The following is a 15,307-nucleotide window of genomic DNA, read 5'->3' on the forward strand; positions in this document are numbered from 1 at the left end:
TCCAGTCAACTACTCAGAAAAAGCTGGAAGTGGCGCTGTGGCTCAAGTGATAGGGCGCTAGCCTTGAGCACAAAGAGGCTCAGGGCCAGCGCCGAGGCCTCAAGTTCAAACCCAGGACTGGCAACAACAATAATAATAGCACTAGTTCCTCAAATACTCCCATCCTTTCACTGACTCAACAGTCACCGCCACCTCATCTGCTCTCCTTCATAGACGCAGTCTGTGCTACCCAGTGAATGAATCATGATGGAGGGGGGAAGGCATCTATAAGGGCTCCAGGGTCCCTCCTTCCTCCCTGCAGTGTGGGGTGTGGTTCTCAGGCACCCATGGGTGCTGTCTGCTGCTGCATCCCTGCCCTGCTCCACTTTGCATGGCACATATGCCCATCTAAAACAGCTGCAGTCCTCTGCATGTCCTTACCTGCTGACACTTGTTGGCTAGGCTGGACTAGATGAGTGACAGAGGAGAGGTTTGCCTGCCTCTCAGGTTGACCCTGGGTGACCATGAGGTGTCTCAGTTCTGGCTCCTGCCCGGATTGTTTTACGCAGGTCTTAAAGCCCACAAGTGTCCTCTCAGGCTGGGAGCGTAGCCTAGTGGTAGAGTGCTTGCCTGGAAATGACTGTATGTGTAAAAGTCCCCTGTGGGAGCTGCTGGCCTTTAGAGATGGGAAAACCTGGGTTTAGGTCCAAGCCTGGCTCTCAGTAATCTGTGATCCTTGCCTGTTTTGAACTCTGCCCCTCTCCACAAGCTAACCTGTCCTAGATCAAGAACATGTTCTGTAGATGAATGAAAGATATAAGCCAGACACTGGCTTGCGGGCTCATGCCTGTAATCCTGGCAACCTAGAAGGGTGAAGTTGAGGCCAGTCTAGGTACAAAAGTTCCTGAACCCCTTCTCAGCCAATAGCTGAGATGAATGACTCATAACTGTCAACTATGTAGGAGGCTAAGCCTGGGAAAATCCTAATTCCAGGCCAGCCCAGAGAGACTCCACCTTAATGGAAGACATGGGGTGTGGTGACATACCCTAAGCCTAACATCCCCGCTACAACAGGAAGCCTGACAGGCGGATCAAAAACGATCTAAAAAATCACTGGCACTCTCACCTCAGGCCTGGCCTGTAGCCTCCATCCCCACCACTCGGGCAGCCCTCTGTCCCCAGGCTCTTCCATGCTTCTCCCTGCCGCTTCAGCCACCCAGAAGCCTCACCAAGGGCTTTGCCAGTGGGCTCAAGCAGGGATTGGCGTTGTCTTCCTTTTCGTCCCCTTCCCCTCCTTTTTCTTTTTTTCTCTTTTGGAATGGCCATTTTTGCTGGAGAATACTCCTCCAAGATAAATGCATGTCTGTGTGTTTGCGTGTGTGCACACGGGTGTATGCATGTGTACTGACATACACTTGACCTGTATGAGGCCAAAATTCCAGAACCTGTGGCCACTTTGACTTTCAAAGGACTCAGAGCCCTACAAGATCTAGAGGAAGGAAGAAAGTATGTAGTCATTTCTTATCACTTTTTGTCTTCTTGTTTTTTTTTAAGAAAATATATATTTTATTTTTTGAAGGTGTGGCACAGTATAATTATATTCAATATATTCTCCACATGATTACAACACTTTATCTCTCTATAACCCCACCCCACACTTTCTGTTTAGTGTATGGGAAAAGGATGTCTGTATGTCCAACTGGCTGCCGCCTCCGTGCCCTCCCCCCCGCCCCCCCGGGCAGCTGTGGCCGACTCTGGAGCTGGGAGTCAGCCGTCTCCCAGGACTGAGGGTAGACTTCTTTATTTGCTCTTATTTCACGGCAACAATAGTTTCACTTTGTACGTAATAGTGAGAACCTTTTTGAAAAGGGAACTATAAAGACAAAAGTTATAATTTAAAATTCTGTGCATAACCATCTGCTGATTCACAAACTCCATGAAGTGACATGCTTTCTTAGCAGGAAGTAATTTTTTTAGTTCATAAAACGTGCATTTTACCACTTCCATTATCAAATATTTATAATCTCATAAGAAATGAATGTTTCTATTTACAACTGTGCTTATCAAAATTGTGAACGTTCCCAGCCCTGCATTTTTGTGTGTTTAAATTCTTGAAAGTTACATGAAATTTAAAAAAAAACACAAAACTCTTTATTATTAAAGAAAAAAAACTGGCACAAAAAAGTCTGGAACATGGCTCAGTATAGAATGCCTGCCTCACCAGCACCAGGCCTGAGTTCCAACCCCAGCAACTGCCTCCCCTCCTCCCCCGGGGAAACATGGTGGCTGTAGCTCAGCAGTGGATGGACCACGCTAGGGAGGTCTCTGAGAGTCTCTCACATCAGTGGGTATGAGGTGTGTCCACAGGCCACTGTCCAGGGTGGCCTCGGCCCCTGCTTTGGGCCTGAGTCTAGTGTTTTCATCTTCAGCCAGTGCCCATGGACCTGCATGGAATGGGGGTGGACAGCAGTGGAACAAACCCACAAGGGGAGGGGAGAGGACTCTCCCCCTCTCTGCACACAGCTCCAAACAGGGCCGGTGGCCTCCTCAGCTGGTGCTGAGCAGAGGAGGAGACCGCCGGCCCACACAGGGCGTCCATGGCAGGAGAGCCTTCCCTGTTCTCCAGAGCCCGGGCTCAGCCATCACCCAGCCTGCCTCGCAGTGACAGGCTCCATAGAAGAGTTGGCCCAGGACACGAAGGATTAGATGTGCGGTGCCGTGAAGGCGGCCTGTGAGCCAGGTCAGTGAGTCTTCATGCAGCCCCTGGGCAAAACTTCTCAGCAAATGGCCAGAGAGAAGCCTGCGTGACCTCAGCCTGAGTTTTCACTCCAGCCCCATTGTGACCTCGAAGGCTGAGCCAGCCCTAAAGAGGCTGTGGGCCTCATCTGCCCAGCCGGCCTCCCGCCTGCCCGCCCCCGCCCCGCCTCCAGCCCAGTCCATGGCCATCGTCCTCCTCCTGGCCCTGCTGCTCGCTGCCCGAGTCATGGGGGGAGACGTTGGTACGTGGACTCCTCTCCCCCGGGGCAGGACAGCTGCCCTTCCTCTCGTCCCGCCATCCCGTCCGTGGTGAGCATGAGGGCAAGGGAGAGGAGAGCAACGTGGCCCTGGTGATGCGAGCTAGATCAGCTCACCGGGGGAGCTCGGCCTTCTCCCAGCCACCCCTCCACCCTCCTCAAAGCCCCTTCACTCCCTGCTCCTCGCTCCGTAGCCCAGACTTGGACCTGGCTGCCTTTGAGCTTTGGTTTGGAAACCTGAGGCTTCATGCAAGAAAGAATACGGGAGCGCTCAGAGCTTGGGCTGAGGCAGAGAGAGATGACCGGCAGATGGAGGGAGGCGGCATGGCAACGTCAAGGTCATCAAGGGCTCTCCCGGTCGGCAGTCAGCTGGCCGCTCGTGCTCCTGCACGGGCTGTCTCCCTCTCCAAGGCAGTGGCCCAGGGCGGAAGGAAGCTGAGTTGAGCTGTTCATGGGTCAACACCCCTGGCAGTGGTCTTTGTGAGTGTGTGGCTGGTGGAGGGGGTGAGGGTCTGGGAGCCTCCCTGGGGATCTGCTCATTTTCTCTCAGGGAGGAGGGAGGGCTGTATATCTGACCCCACCCAGCCCTCGTTCCCTCATGTGCACACCACCTCTGGAGCCCGGCCCCGCCGGCCCGTCCTTCTGGTCTCCTTCAACATGGCCAGGGCTTGTCTGCATGAAGCAGGTGGAGCAGGGGAGCCAGCCCAAGGGACCCAAAATGTGCCATTGCCAAGCGCTCCCTGTCCTCTCAGCACTCCCTGTGCCCTGGTAATCTGGGGACTTTGTGTAGGAGAAATCCTGACCACCACTGTGGCTTAAGGATTTTCTCTGTGCTGAGATGTTTGTTGGGTACTTCAGCATCCATCGTCAGAATTTATCCACGGGTCAGCATCATATAGACAGGATGATGTGTTGTCCATTTTAGCAAGGTGTCGGGGGCCTGGATAAGCAAGGATTAAATACTTCCTCTAGTTGTTTAATGAGTGAATGCTTGAGCCAAAGTTTGGCCCTGACTGCCCCCAGGCTGTGTCTCAGAGAGGGGACAACAGCTGTTACCGCCAGTCAAACTCATCCTCCCTCCGGGCATCTCGACACACTTCCTCAGTGCTCACGCTCCAGTTTCTTAATTCAGCAAAAGCACGAGTTTCAAATTATACATTTTTAGCTTGACGTTTTACGCCTAACTCTCCCCCATCACTGAAAATATTTGGAAGAAATAGGACAGGATACAGATCCTCCTGGCACTTTTCAGACCCACTATTGGAAGCACCTTGCAGCCCCCAGGCTGGCACCCAGGACACATTTCCACTCAGTGCCCTGGCCTCCTGGTGGTCAGCATCTCCCAGGCAGGTGTGATTCTAGGCCCAGGACCCAGCATTCCCAAGGCAGTGGCTTCTGTCTCCACCCACAGCTTGCATTCTGGGACAGTGAGGTCCCGAGGGATCAGGAATGGGCCACAGCCATGCCAGTGCAGTGGAGAAGCCAAGGCAGCTGGGCCGGAAGCATAGCCAGGCCCAGTCATGGAGGGCCTTTCTGAAGGGCTGATTCTTGGCCAGAGTTCTGGACAAAGCAAGGGAGTGAGGCAGGAGGCTAAACAGAACACTCCAGGCAGAGAGCAGCCCAGGAGACCAGACTGCTTGGCTTCAGATCTGGATTGGCCCATTGGTTAGCTGTGTGACCTTGAGCAAGTCGCCTACCTTTGTGTCTCCACCATCCCCACTGTGAAAATGGAGATGAAAATAAGGATGCCCACCACACAGGGTGGCAGGGAAAGTGGAAGAGAGTTGGCCTTGCAACATACGTGAGACCGTTCTGGGCACATAGTCTGGTAAATAACAGAGGAAGCGCAAGCCTCAAAGACTTGAAGTGTTGTTCTGTGAGCAGCCATCACTATTCTGGCACAGACGATCAACTTCAGTTATTCTAGCCAAAAATCACCACCACTGGGTGGCTCCAACCCGCTCTGCAAACCCTCACTGCTGCTCTGAGCAGATGGAGAACTGGCATCAAGAAAAGGACACGGGTGGAATCAACAATGCCTTCGTCCCTGCTTTTTTACTCTCCTGGGCCTGGCCTGGACCAGGGCAGGGAGTGTGCTCCTTCAGCGGGGGTCTGTGTGTCCATCTCTTCCCAGCAGGCTGCGAGGGACACCCTACAGGAGTCTAGCTTCTAGAAGGTTCTGGCACTTTCCTGATGGTCTCCGTCATCTCTTCATTTCCTTAATCTGCTCTATCAAATCAGCACAAACTCCGTGGCTTAAGCCACATGATCCTGAGTATGCCAGTCTGGAGTGTAGAAATCTGAGATGGGGACCCCAGGGTGGACAGGACACACTGCAGGAAGAGCTGTGACCTCTCTGGAGCCTCTGTGTCCGTCCTCGGAGCTGTGAGGGACTGAGGAGAGTTGGTGGCATCTCTTGGTACCCTTCTCCCCTCCCCTCTGCCTCTGAGTTGTTTTTTTTTAATCAGTTGTGGGCTTGAATTCAGCACCTGGGCACTGTCCTGAGCTTTTTCACTCAAGGCTGGTGTTCTACCATCTTGAGCCACAGGGCCACTTCTGATTTTTTCTGGAGGTGAATTGAAGACAAGTGTCGTGGCCTTGCCTCCTGGGGCTGACTTCAAACTGTGATCCCTGGATCTCAGCCTCCTAAGTGACTAGATTACAGGCGTGAGCCACCAGCACCTGGCTGCCCCTGACGTTTCCCTGCCTCCTCTCGCCACTCTTGAGGAATGTTAAGGGTACCCTGAGCCTGGGCCATTTTGGAAACAGTTGATGAATTACATCTCCAAAGTTCCTGTTCCCTTATAAGGGGAATTTGTGTGTGTGTGTGTGTGTGTGAGTGTGTGTGTGAGTGAGTGTGAGTGTGTGTGTGTGAATGTGTTTGAGTGTGTGTGTGTGAGTGAGTGTGTGAGTGAATGTGAGTGTGTGTGAGTGTGTGTGTGTGTGTGTGTGCTAGCATTGGGCCTTTTACTCTTGTTTAGCTTTGTCATTCAAGGTCGGTGCTCTACCACTGAAGCCATACCTCCACTTCCAGCTTTTTGCTGGTTTATTGGAGATGAGAGTCTCACTGATTTGTCTGCCCCATCTGGCTTTGAACCACAGCCCTTACATCTCAGCCTCTTGAGTGGCTTGGACAATAGGCCTGCGCTACCAGCACCCAGTTGTAATGGAAAGTATTTGCAGACTAAGGGTTGACTGGTTCGAGTTTTCTCCCCCCCCATTCCACTCCAGCAGGGTGTGGTGAAAGACCCATTTTCGAAGGGAGGACTCGGTATTCGAGGATCGTCGATGGGCTGGAGGCTGAGGTGGGCGAGTTTCCATGGCAGGTAAGTATCCAGGCACGAGACCAGCACCTGTGTGGCGGCTCCATCCTTAGCGCCTGGTGGATCCTCACGGCGGCTCACTGCGTTAATTCTCCAGATATATCGTAAGTACCCAGGGTCTTGGGTGCTGGTAAACAGGTTGTCCTAGTCCTCTGGCAGCGTTCCCCTTGGCCTAGGGCCACTGGGGATGGCCGGCTGACCCTGTGGTCGTCTGAGCTCACTCACTGCCAGCTCCACCAGCACCAGCGGGCCCGATGAGGCCTCGCACCCGCCTCCCCTGCCCAGACTCTCAAGTGTCCCTCGGGGGAATTCCCTCTGCTCACTGATCCCCCCCCCACCTCCACCATTCTTTCTTGAATTTTCTCTCTGCTCTTCCTTGATGAGTGGACATGGACCCATTACTGATTCCTAACATGCATCAGACACTCCACCAAAACTGCACTGGCATTCAGTGTGAGTTCCTTTATAAGTAAGGAAACGGAGGTTAGATGAAGTCACGTGGCTGGCTCCCCTTGCATGCCTCCTACAGAGGAGCAGAATTGAAATTCCGGCTCCAGCCCCCGTGTATTCTGCCCACCTCCCTTGGAAAAGCTGCGTGACACTCAAGAAAGGCTGGCTCCCCTTCTTTATTTTTCACGATGGATCGTGTTTTGCTTGAACAACTCCTTGAACTAGAAGTTCTGTGTTAAGTCGTTGCGAAACCATCTTCTCGCGGATGTACATTTTGGTATCCTTGTTGAGCATCAAAAGGCTACAGCACATTGGGTTAATCCTGGGGCTTCTCTACTCCATTCCATTAGTTGGCATGTCTGGTTTTGTGCCCGTCAGGCACCGTGGTCTGTCCGTGCCTGTAATTAATCCCTGCTGCTGCCAGGCTGTTGGTAGATGCGCCGGCGTGGGCAGCAGTGTGGCGACTGACGTTTATAACCACACCTTACCATCCGGCGGCAGCTTTGTTTTGCTGAGTGGGTCCATGGGTTCTGAAGCACGCCTGGCACTGAGCCCCTCGCCCTTTCCCATGCGGGCCTACCTCAGTCCGGGCCCCAGGGCCCGGCCCTCACTGCTGCTCCATCCCTTCTAACTCGGAGGATCCTCATCCTGAGCCGTGGGCTCTGTAGGACTCCCTCCCCTCCCTCTCCCTCTCTCTTTCCGGGCCACCAGCCCAGTTGAGCTGAGCATCATCTTGGGGACGAACGACCTGATAAGCCAGTCCATGGAAGTAAAGCAGATTGCCAGCATCATTGTGCACATGGACTTCAGGCGAGAAACCATGGACAACGACATCGCCCTGCTGCTGCTCACCTCGCCCATCCAGTTCAGCCACACGGTGGTGCCCGTCTGCCTGCCCCCACAGCCGCTCCCTGCCAACTGGCATGAGTGCTGGGTGGCAGGGTGGGGCCAGACCAAGCCAGGTACGCCATTTCCCCAGAACACACGCGAAGGCGGACTGGGAGCTGAGGAGGAGCAGGAGGGGCGGGCTCTGCTCTGCCTGCCACCCCCACCCACCCTGCCCCCACTTGAGGCTGTCAGCCCTCACCCCCCAGGGCTTGTGACATGCTGGGGGCTGCCAGCTGTCCCTACAAAGAAGTCTGTGGGGCCGGGAGTGGGGCCTAGTGGTAGAGTGCTTGCCTAGCATGCACGAAGACCCGGGTTCGATTCCTTTGTACCACATACTTAGAAAAAAAGCTGGAAGTGGGGCTGAGGCTCAAGTGGTAGAGCTCTAGCCTTGAGAAAGTCCAAGGACAGTGCTCAGGCCCTGAGCTCAAGCCCAGGACTGGCAAAAAAAAAAAAAAAAAAAAAAAAAAAAAAGAAGAAGAAGAAGTCTGTGGGTACCTGTTAGGTTGTCATTTCAACAAACCAGAAGCAAGAGCATGGGGCGGAAAGGAAGTATGCCCACGCCCAACCCCAACAAGCCCGGGTGATCGCAGCGGGGTGAGCAATCCCCAGATCACCGGCTGGCCTGGAGTGGTGGGCACCTAGGAACTCAGCTGAGGGAGGAGGGAGGGACGAGGTGCACCAAGCCACTGAGCTGGGGAGGGAGGCGTGGAGGAGGGAGGCGTGCAGGAGGACGCTGATGGACAGACAAGATTCAAAACACTGATGTGATCAGAGCTGATGAAAAGGAGAGACAGACAGGTGAGAGGAAGAGTCCTGACCCCCGGCCACCCCGACCACCGCCCCTGTCGCTGCCTCTGAGCATGGCAGCCAACCCGTGCAGCGTGGCCCAGGACCTGGCATTCTGTTCTGGCTCTGGGATGCAAAACTACTTCCCATGGTCCTGTGCGCAGTGGGTGGTGCTCACGTCATGAGCAGCCACAACTGGCAAACAAGTGACTGCGCAGGTCAGTCAGTCCCTGAATGGAGTCTGCAGGGCTGGCCAGGGTGGGGCCGGAAGAGGACCAGGTTCTAAAAGGGTGGAGCAGTTCCAGTAGAGGGGACTGACTGGCTAGGCGTGAGCGGCAGGTAGAGAGACTTAATCTGTCCTGATGGCTACAAGGAACAAGAAGGACGGCAGGCAGGGCAGGGGACCGGCAGGGGCAGCCAGCTGCGTGACATGCAGGGGAGACCTGCCACCATGGCTTCTCTAGTGTGCTTTCTCTCTGGGCCAGGTGACAAAACCTCTGAGAGAAACGAGCTGATGAAAGCGCCGATGGTCATTGAAGACTGGAACAAGTGCCTGGCCATATTTCCAAAGCTCACCAAAAACATGCTATGTGCCGGGTACGAGAACACCAGCTACGACTCCTGCCAGGTAACGCTGTGAGGCAGGACCGGGTCCCTCTCCTCTAGGAAGGGTGTGGACATGCGTGGGGCGAGAGCTGCCCCCCAGGGTACTCTGTGCAGCACCCTGGGTCCCACGGGAGTCAGTACTCAACACGCTTACAGAAACACATCTGGAACTCTTTAGGAACACCAAGTAAACAGGGCTTCACCTGCCTTTGCAACTTCTGGGATTTCTTTTAGTAAAAAAGAAAAACAACACAGGTGTCTTACACTTGTGATCCCAGCTACTCAGGAGGCTGAGATTTGAGGATTATGAGTCAAAGCCAGCTGAAGGCAGGAAAATCTTTGAGACTCTTGTCTCTAATTAGCCACCAGAAAACCAGAAGTAGGGGTGTGACACAAGTGGTAGAGCTGCAGCCTTGAGTGAAAAAGCCAAGGAATAGCACCCATGCCCCGAGTTCAAGCCCCAGGACTGGCACAAAGGAATAAACAAGTAAGTACAAATGAAAACAAAAAGCCAAGGAGTCAGCTTTCATTCATTCATTTGGCAACATGGCACAAACACAGCAGACCCCGGGACCCCATGGATGATTCCTGACTCCTCATCTTTCAGCCAGCAGGCAGTTCAGCCAACAACCAGAATGTAGGTAGCTTCCATTAAATCAGAGTTTAGTTTCATCGGTTCACTTTAACTTGATAGCTAGAAAAATAGAGAACTTAACTGATTCTTGGCTCTGGGGATGAATGAATGAATTGGATTTGTGTTTGAAGTGTGAAATGCTCTCTTTTCCCCCTGTACACAGTGTGGGAGAGGCTGCTCATGGCGGGAAGGCTTTTATCCACAGGGCAATCTATTACTGTTTAATATGAAAAGACTGTGGACACTAAGGATGGGGGGTGACAGGCAATGATTTAGAACAGCAAGGAACTCTGAGAAAAGTCTAATGTCACAGAATCTCAGAGTTCCACAATTGGGTTAAGAGATGGAAGATGTGTCATCAAACCTCTGCTTCATGGATGGGAAAGCAGGGTTGGCGTTTGTCCTCAGCCATTCCTGTGTGCCTGTGGGGTCCACTTCACAGCTCCTTTGCACACTCCGTGGAAATGTGTGACTCACAGGGCATGAGCTCATCCCCCCCTGAGCAGATGAGAGAGCAGAGGCTCACACGTGCGTGACTCGCACAGACACTGCCACCAGATCATGCTGGGTGCCTGGCTAGAACCCAGATCCTTGTACCAGCCTGGACTCCAGTGGACCTGTGTGCCAGTTTTCCCACAGATGCCAACTTGAGACAGTGGGAACAGTCAGTCTCTCACCAGTCAGAGCCTGGCTTCCCGCCAGAGCCATTAGGCGAAAGCCCTTCTCAGGTGCCCACCACAGGATAAGCCTCGCTTCCTTTCCAGGAGAAGGAAAGCACTCGAATGCCATCTCCTTACACAGAGACCCCTGTCAGCAAGGCCCAGCTGTCGTGATGGGATGCAGGTTCCCGAATGTACAGGAATGTTCAGAGCACTGAGGCTTTCCTAGAAGAGTAAATATTTGCCAAAGGTTGTTCTGGAGAAAGGCCACTAATCAAGGCAGAGTTAGGCAGGAATGAGAAAGTATGACCGCCCTCCCCCACGGGAGGACCCCACAATGGTCCTGTGGGAGCTCAGAGCCTTTGGTGGAGCAGGAAGAGCAGAGGTGGAAGGCTTGGCTAAATGCAAGGCGGTGGGTGGGCTGGGCATCCTGAAGCCCTGGCTGCCAGCTATGCCTGGTGAGGCACAGTCCCAGTCAAGTCCTTTCCCCATCTTGAGGGGAAACCCTGTTCATAGCCTGTCTCGTGTCCCCTGTCATTCCTGCCTCTTCTCTGCATCCCAGTGAGAGCACCTCCTCTTCTCCCTCACCCCCGCACGGGGCCTGCCCTCCTCCTGTGTACCACACACGAGGATGAGCTGGGTCCTGCCTCAGTGGACCCTGCTGAGCTGTGCTCTCTGCCGGCAGGGTGACAGTGGAGGTCCCCTCGTATGCACGGCGGGGCCTGGGAGCAAGTGGTACCAGGTAGGCATCATCAGCTGGGGCAAGAGCTGTGGACAGAAGGACATCCCTGGAATATACACCTTGTTGGCCAACTACAACTTCTGGATCCGTACCCTGACCCAGTTGGAAGGCAAGCCCCTTGACACTGAGAAGAAGATCTCCCTTCCGGACCAGAAGCAAAAGAATGCCCCGGCCTCAGGCTGCCTCTCAGCCATTAGCCCCCCTCGCTGGATTCCGCTCTGTCTGCTGCTCCACCTTCTGCTCAGAGGCGTTGCCACCCGGGAATAAGCTGGTTCTGGTCTCTACACAGTGCAGGTTCTGGGAGATCCTATCATCCGTTCCAAGAGACTGGTTCCATCAGGGCGGGAGGAAGGGTGAAAGCTGAGGATGGAGAGGACGGCCCGTCAAACTGGCGCCCACCACTGGCTTCTCGCAGACCACAGAGGTGGACTGGAAAGTGGCAAGGTGCCAGCAGTCGCTCAACAAAGAACAGGACAGACAAGATCCCAGCTTGAGCCAAGAGCCAATCGTGTGACACTGAATCAAATAAAACAGGGATGCCAGGACTCCCGTCTCAGTGTGTGTCTGCTTGGCGAATCTGTGGAAGTGTGCCCGTGGTCTTTCCTGGGGCTCCTCTTCCAGAAGAGACGGAGCAGTGACACTGGCTGTGCCCACAAAATCCTCTGGCCTGTCTCTCCCGAGGAGCTTCTAGCTCATCTGTTCTTTAGATCTGGCTTGCCAGCTCTTCCTCCCGACTCCTCCTTTCCCACTGTTAGCATGCTGCCTTTCCAGCCCTTTCCCCCTCCTCCCCACCTTTTCATTTATTTTGCATGTCACTGTAAGTCATTGTATGGTTTTCTTTGGCTACTTTTGCACACATTTCTCTGGCAATGTCACGGACTCCAGTTACAGTAACCTGGGCTCCGTCTTAGCCCCCGGTGTCTCTTGCTGCCTCTGGCTGGGCATAGCCAGCGCTCCACAAGCCCCCTGTGTAGACCTGTGGAGGAATCATTCTGTGTTTGTCTTCAGCTGGGAACCCCTGCCCCTCACAACCAGATTCCCTTTTTCTCAACAGAAGCTGTGGGATTTTCCTTCCTCACTAGCTCCCTCTCGGCTGTGTCTGGCTTGTGGACCCAGGCTGTGATTTCCGTGGAAGCAGGAATGAGTTTGAAAGGTGCTCCAGGGAAACTGTACAAGTGAGTAATGGAGACCAATGTGTGTGACTACTGTTACACACTTCAAACACGCTCAACTTGGCATCAGACAGAACCCCAAGAAGACCTGAATGCTGTGACCCCAGTGACTCTCCTATGCAATAAGTTAAGAAAGCATTTTTTGTCTAGATGCTCTGAGAACTTGCCTGCCCTGACTCTGCTGTCATACGCTGGGCACCGTTAGATCACAAGGAAGCCTTCCAAGCAATTGCTCTCCTTTCTGTACTCTCTTCATGAGTGGAAGACAGTTTGTTGAGGTCCATGTTCTAGTATTTTCGTGGACAATCCCAACTTTAAACACCAAGCAGCGGAGTTTCTGGGCAGCCCACCACAGACTTTCTGAAGTCCAGATGGTTTGAATTAGAACGTGGACTGGAATTTCATGAGGCCTCTGTGTGACTCATAAGTCACTCTTGGAGACTGGGCACATTTGTGCATTATTTGCTGTGGTGGGCAGGGGAGCTGCACGAGGCCGTGGGTGCCTGGTGTGGGATAGCAAATCAGGCTGGTTCTGTGCAGTGCCAACTTCCTGTGATACACAGCAGGCCTGCTGAAGGGCAGTCTCCACCTGAAGGTCCTGGCTTCTTCCTATGAGTGGGTGGATGCCCTGCCTGTAGTCCCTAGACTGCCCAGGGGCTCAGACACTGTCTGGACAGTTACTGACATAGATAGGGGAACTTTGCAAAGTGAACTGGGCTTCCTTGAACCTGGAAGAGGAAAACGTGCTGAGACTGGACAGGGTATGAGTATAATTCCTGAAGTGGCCGCCAGGTGGCAGAATGGATCCAGGCAGGAGTTGTTTCCAAGCATCTGAGAAGAAAGTTTTCTGTTGTATGCCAGTGGGACTGTCCAGAAGGGACTCCAGATGTCAGGGCACCCAGAGTGACAGATGTCTTAAAGTGGAGTGAGGAGCTCTGGTGGTTCACACATGTACTCCCAGCTGCCCGTGAGGCCGAGATCTGAGGATCACTGTTCAGAGCCAACATGAAAGTTCATGAAACTCTTCTGGTTGGTTAACTACCAAAAAATCCCAAAATGGAGCCATGACTCAAGTGGTAGAGCATCGGCCTTGATCAAAAAAGGTGAGAACATCTAGACCCTGTGTTCAAGTCCTAGTACCTGCACACATTAATAATAATAAAAAACAGAAGCCAGTAGCCTCTGACACCAATCCTGTGTACTTGATGAATGTGTCTCAGATGAGTGAAGAGGGAAAGTTACAACACTCCACCAGGAACCAGAAGAGGTACCACCAAGCCCCTTATCTAAACCTCTCCGCACTGCAATTTTAATTCTCGAAGGCAGAAGACATAACCTCTCCCCAGTAAGACAGAGTAAAGGGCAGTATTAGATCCCTGACATTCAAAGAGGAGACCCAGAGACCCAGCCATGCTCCCTACTTCAGAGTCAGGACTTTCCTGCACTTTCCCACCTGCCTATCCCTCCCAGCCAACCTCCGTGAGCATATTTGATGAGGATTTGGTCTGATCTGAATCATGCTGTCTCTGCTGATCTGCATTCGTGCCACATAAGCTTCCACAGAGAAAACAGTTTCCACTCAGTCGCCATCATGTGATGATGTGTTAATCACGTGATCTCCTTCAGCAGTCATATGCACGTACATGCTGCATGCCGTGTGTGGAGAAGGGCATGGAGACTGTTATCCTATCTTCTATCATATTCAGATGATCTCAGTTATTCCCATGGAGACTTTTCCTGGCCCAACAGCCAAAATGGCCCCGCTTTCCTCCAGAGCTGCTAGAATCCAGAATCCGCTTAGGTTCTCACTGTGTCTGTCTGCCTGCTCAGCAGCTCCTGCAAGAAGGGGCTTTGCACACATCCAAGCCCCCTTCCTTCTGGGCAGGCAGTGGAAGGATATCCTTTAAAAGCCATCTGTGCTCAACAAGCTACAAAGGTCATGACTCAACGCTGAAGGTCAAAAGGTACCGGAAGCAATCTGCACGCAGGGCTTCTTACTGCTCCTTGGTCCTTTGACGTCCTTCTGCTAAGACATGGATGTCCCGAGGTGAAACACATCCCTGGCTTTAAGGTTCACTCACGCATTCACTCACTCGGGCCACATGGCATGAGTGGCAGGTAAGTTCTCAGTGCTGGTAAATGCCACAGGCGAGCACCAGGTGACACCCTGGGACAGCTTGGCACTGGCTGACAGCCACAGCACAGCTGAGATATGAGCTGTGATCTGAGGACAAGCTGACCTGGGCCATGTGCCTGGCCATCCTGTCTCCTCTCCAATGCTGACCACTGAGCCAATGGGGTAGGGCTGATAGGGGCCACTGAGGACCATGGAACTGTGCCTCTTCACCCTGCCCTGGCCACGAGGGCTCTTGAGGACTGAGAGAATCCTGTCCCATCCTTCTAGGTATCTAAGAAAAGACCGCACTCCTGGTCCCCTGTCCAGATCTCACCAGCCTCACTGAGAAGCACCCTGTACCCTTAGCCTTGCTTTGTGTGATGGTGACCAACAGCTCATTTCCCAAAGCTGAGCCTTCGTGAAGCTTCTGCCTCCAGATGGGGCAGCTGCAGAGGATGCTGCAGGTCCCTGGAAGACAGCTGACCATGTCCTCCCGCTGGTCTAGTGCCAAGGAGACTGTCCGCACGCTATGGAAGGAGATGCAGCGAGAGCCACCAGCCATGGAGAAAGCTTCTCATCATCCCCCCACTAAACAGAGCTAGGACTTGAACTGAGAGGCTGTTTCTGACTGTCAGATGCCCATCGGCGGCGGCATCTGTGCTGGGAGAGTTACTAATGGGACATCCAGGGGGCTGGAGGCTCAGGAAGTGCATTCCTTCCTTAATCCGCTGGCACTGAGCTAAATCAAGGCCGGAGATGACCCCACCCCAAAGTGCAGGCAACAGAGCAGAAACAGACAAACAGGTCTGCAGTGACCTCAAAACCTGCTGCAGAGCCAGGAAAGATGTCAGCTAAGTGAAAAAGAGAAGCTAAGAGAGAATATTTGTAAGCCATATGTTTGCTATGGGATTAGCTTCCAAAATGTTTAAGGAACTCAT

The 15,307-nt window shown here is 53.3% G+C and overlaps 1 protein-coding gene across 1 annotated transcript; it reads left to right on the forward strand.

Annotated features, from left to right (window-relative positions):
• Positions 1-2,885: 2,885 nt before the first annotated feature.
• Positions 2,886-11,626, forward strand: Prss55 (serine protease 55). The gene is made up of 5 exons (XM_090353688.1): positions 2,886-2,978; positions 6,225-6,420; positions 7,478-7,728; positions 8,926-9,068; positions 11,025-11,626. Exons 1-5 carry the CDS (start codon positions 2,918-2,920, stop codon positions 11,346-11,348), a joined length of 975 nt encoding a protein of 324 aa, XP_090209814.1. The 5' UTR covers positions 2,886-2,917; the 3' UTR covers positions 11,349-11,626.
• The last annotated feature ends 3,681 nt before the right edge of the window (positions 11,627-15,307 follow it).

Source organism: Megascapheus bottae, chromosome 20, assembly GCF_031878675.1.
Source record: "Megascapheus bottae isolate mThoBot1 chromosome 20, mThoBot2.hap1, whole genome shotgun sequence".
In the NCBI taxonomy this organism is placed as follows: domain Eukaryota; kingdom Metazoa; phylum Chordata; class Mammalia; order Rodentia; family Geomyidae; genus Megascapheus; species Megascapheus bottae.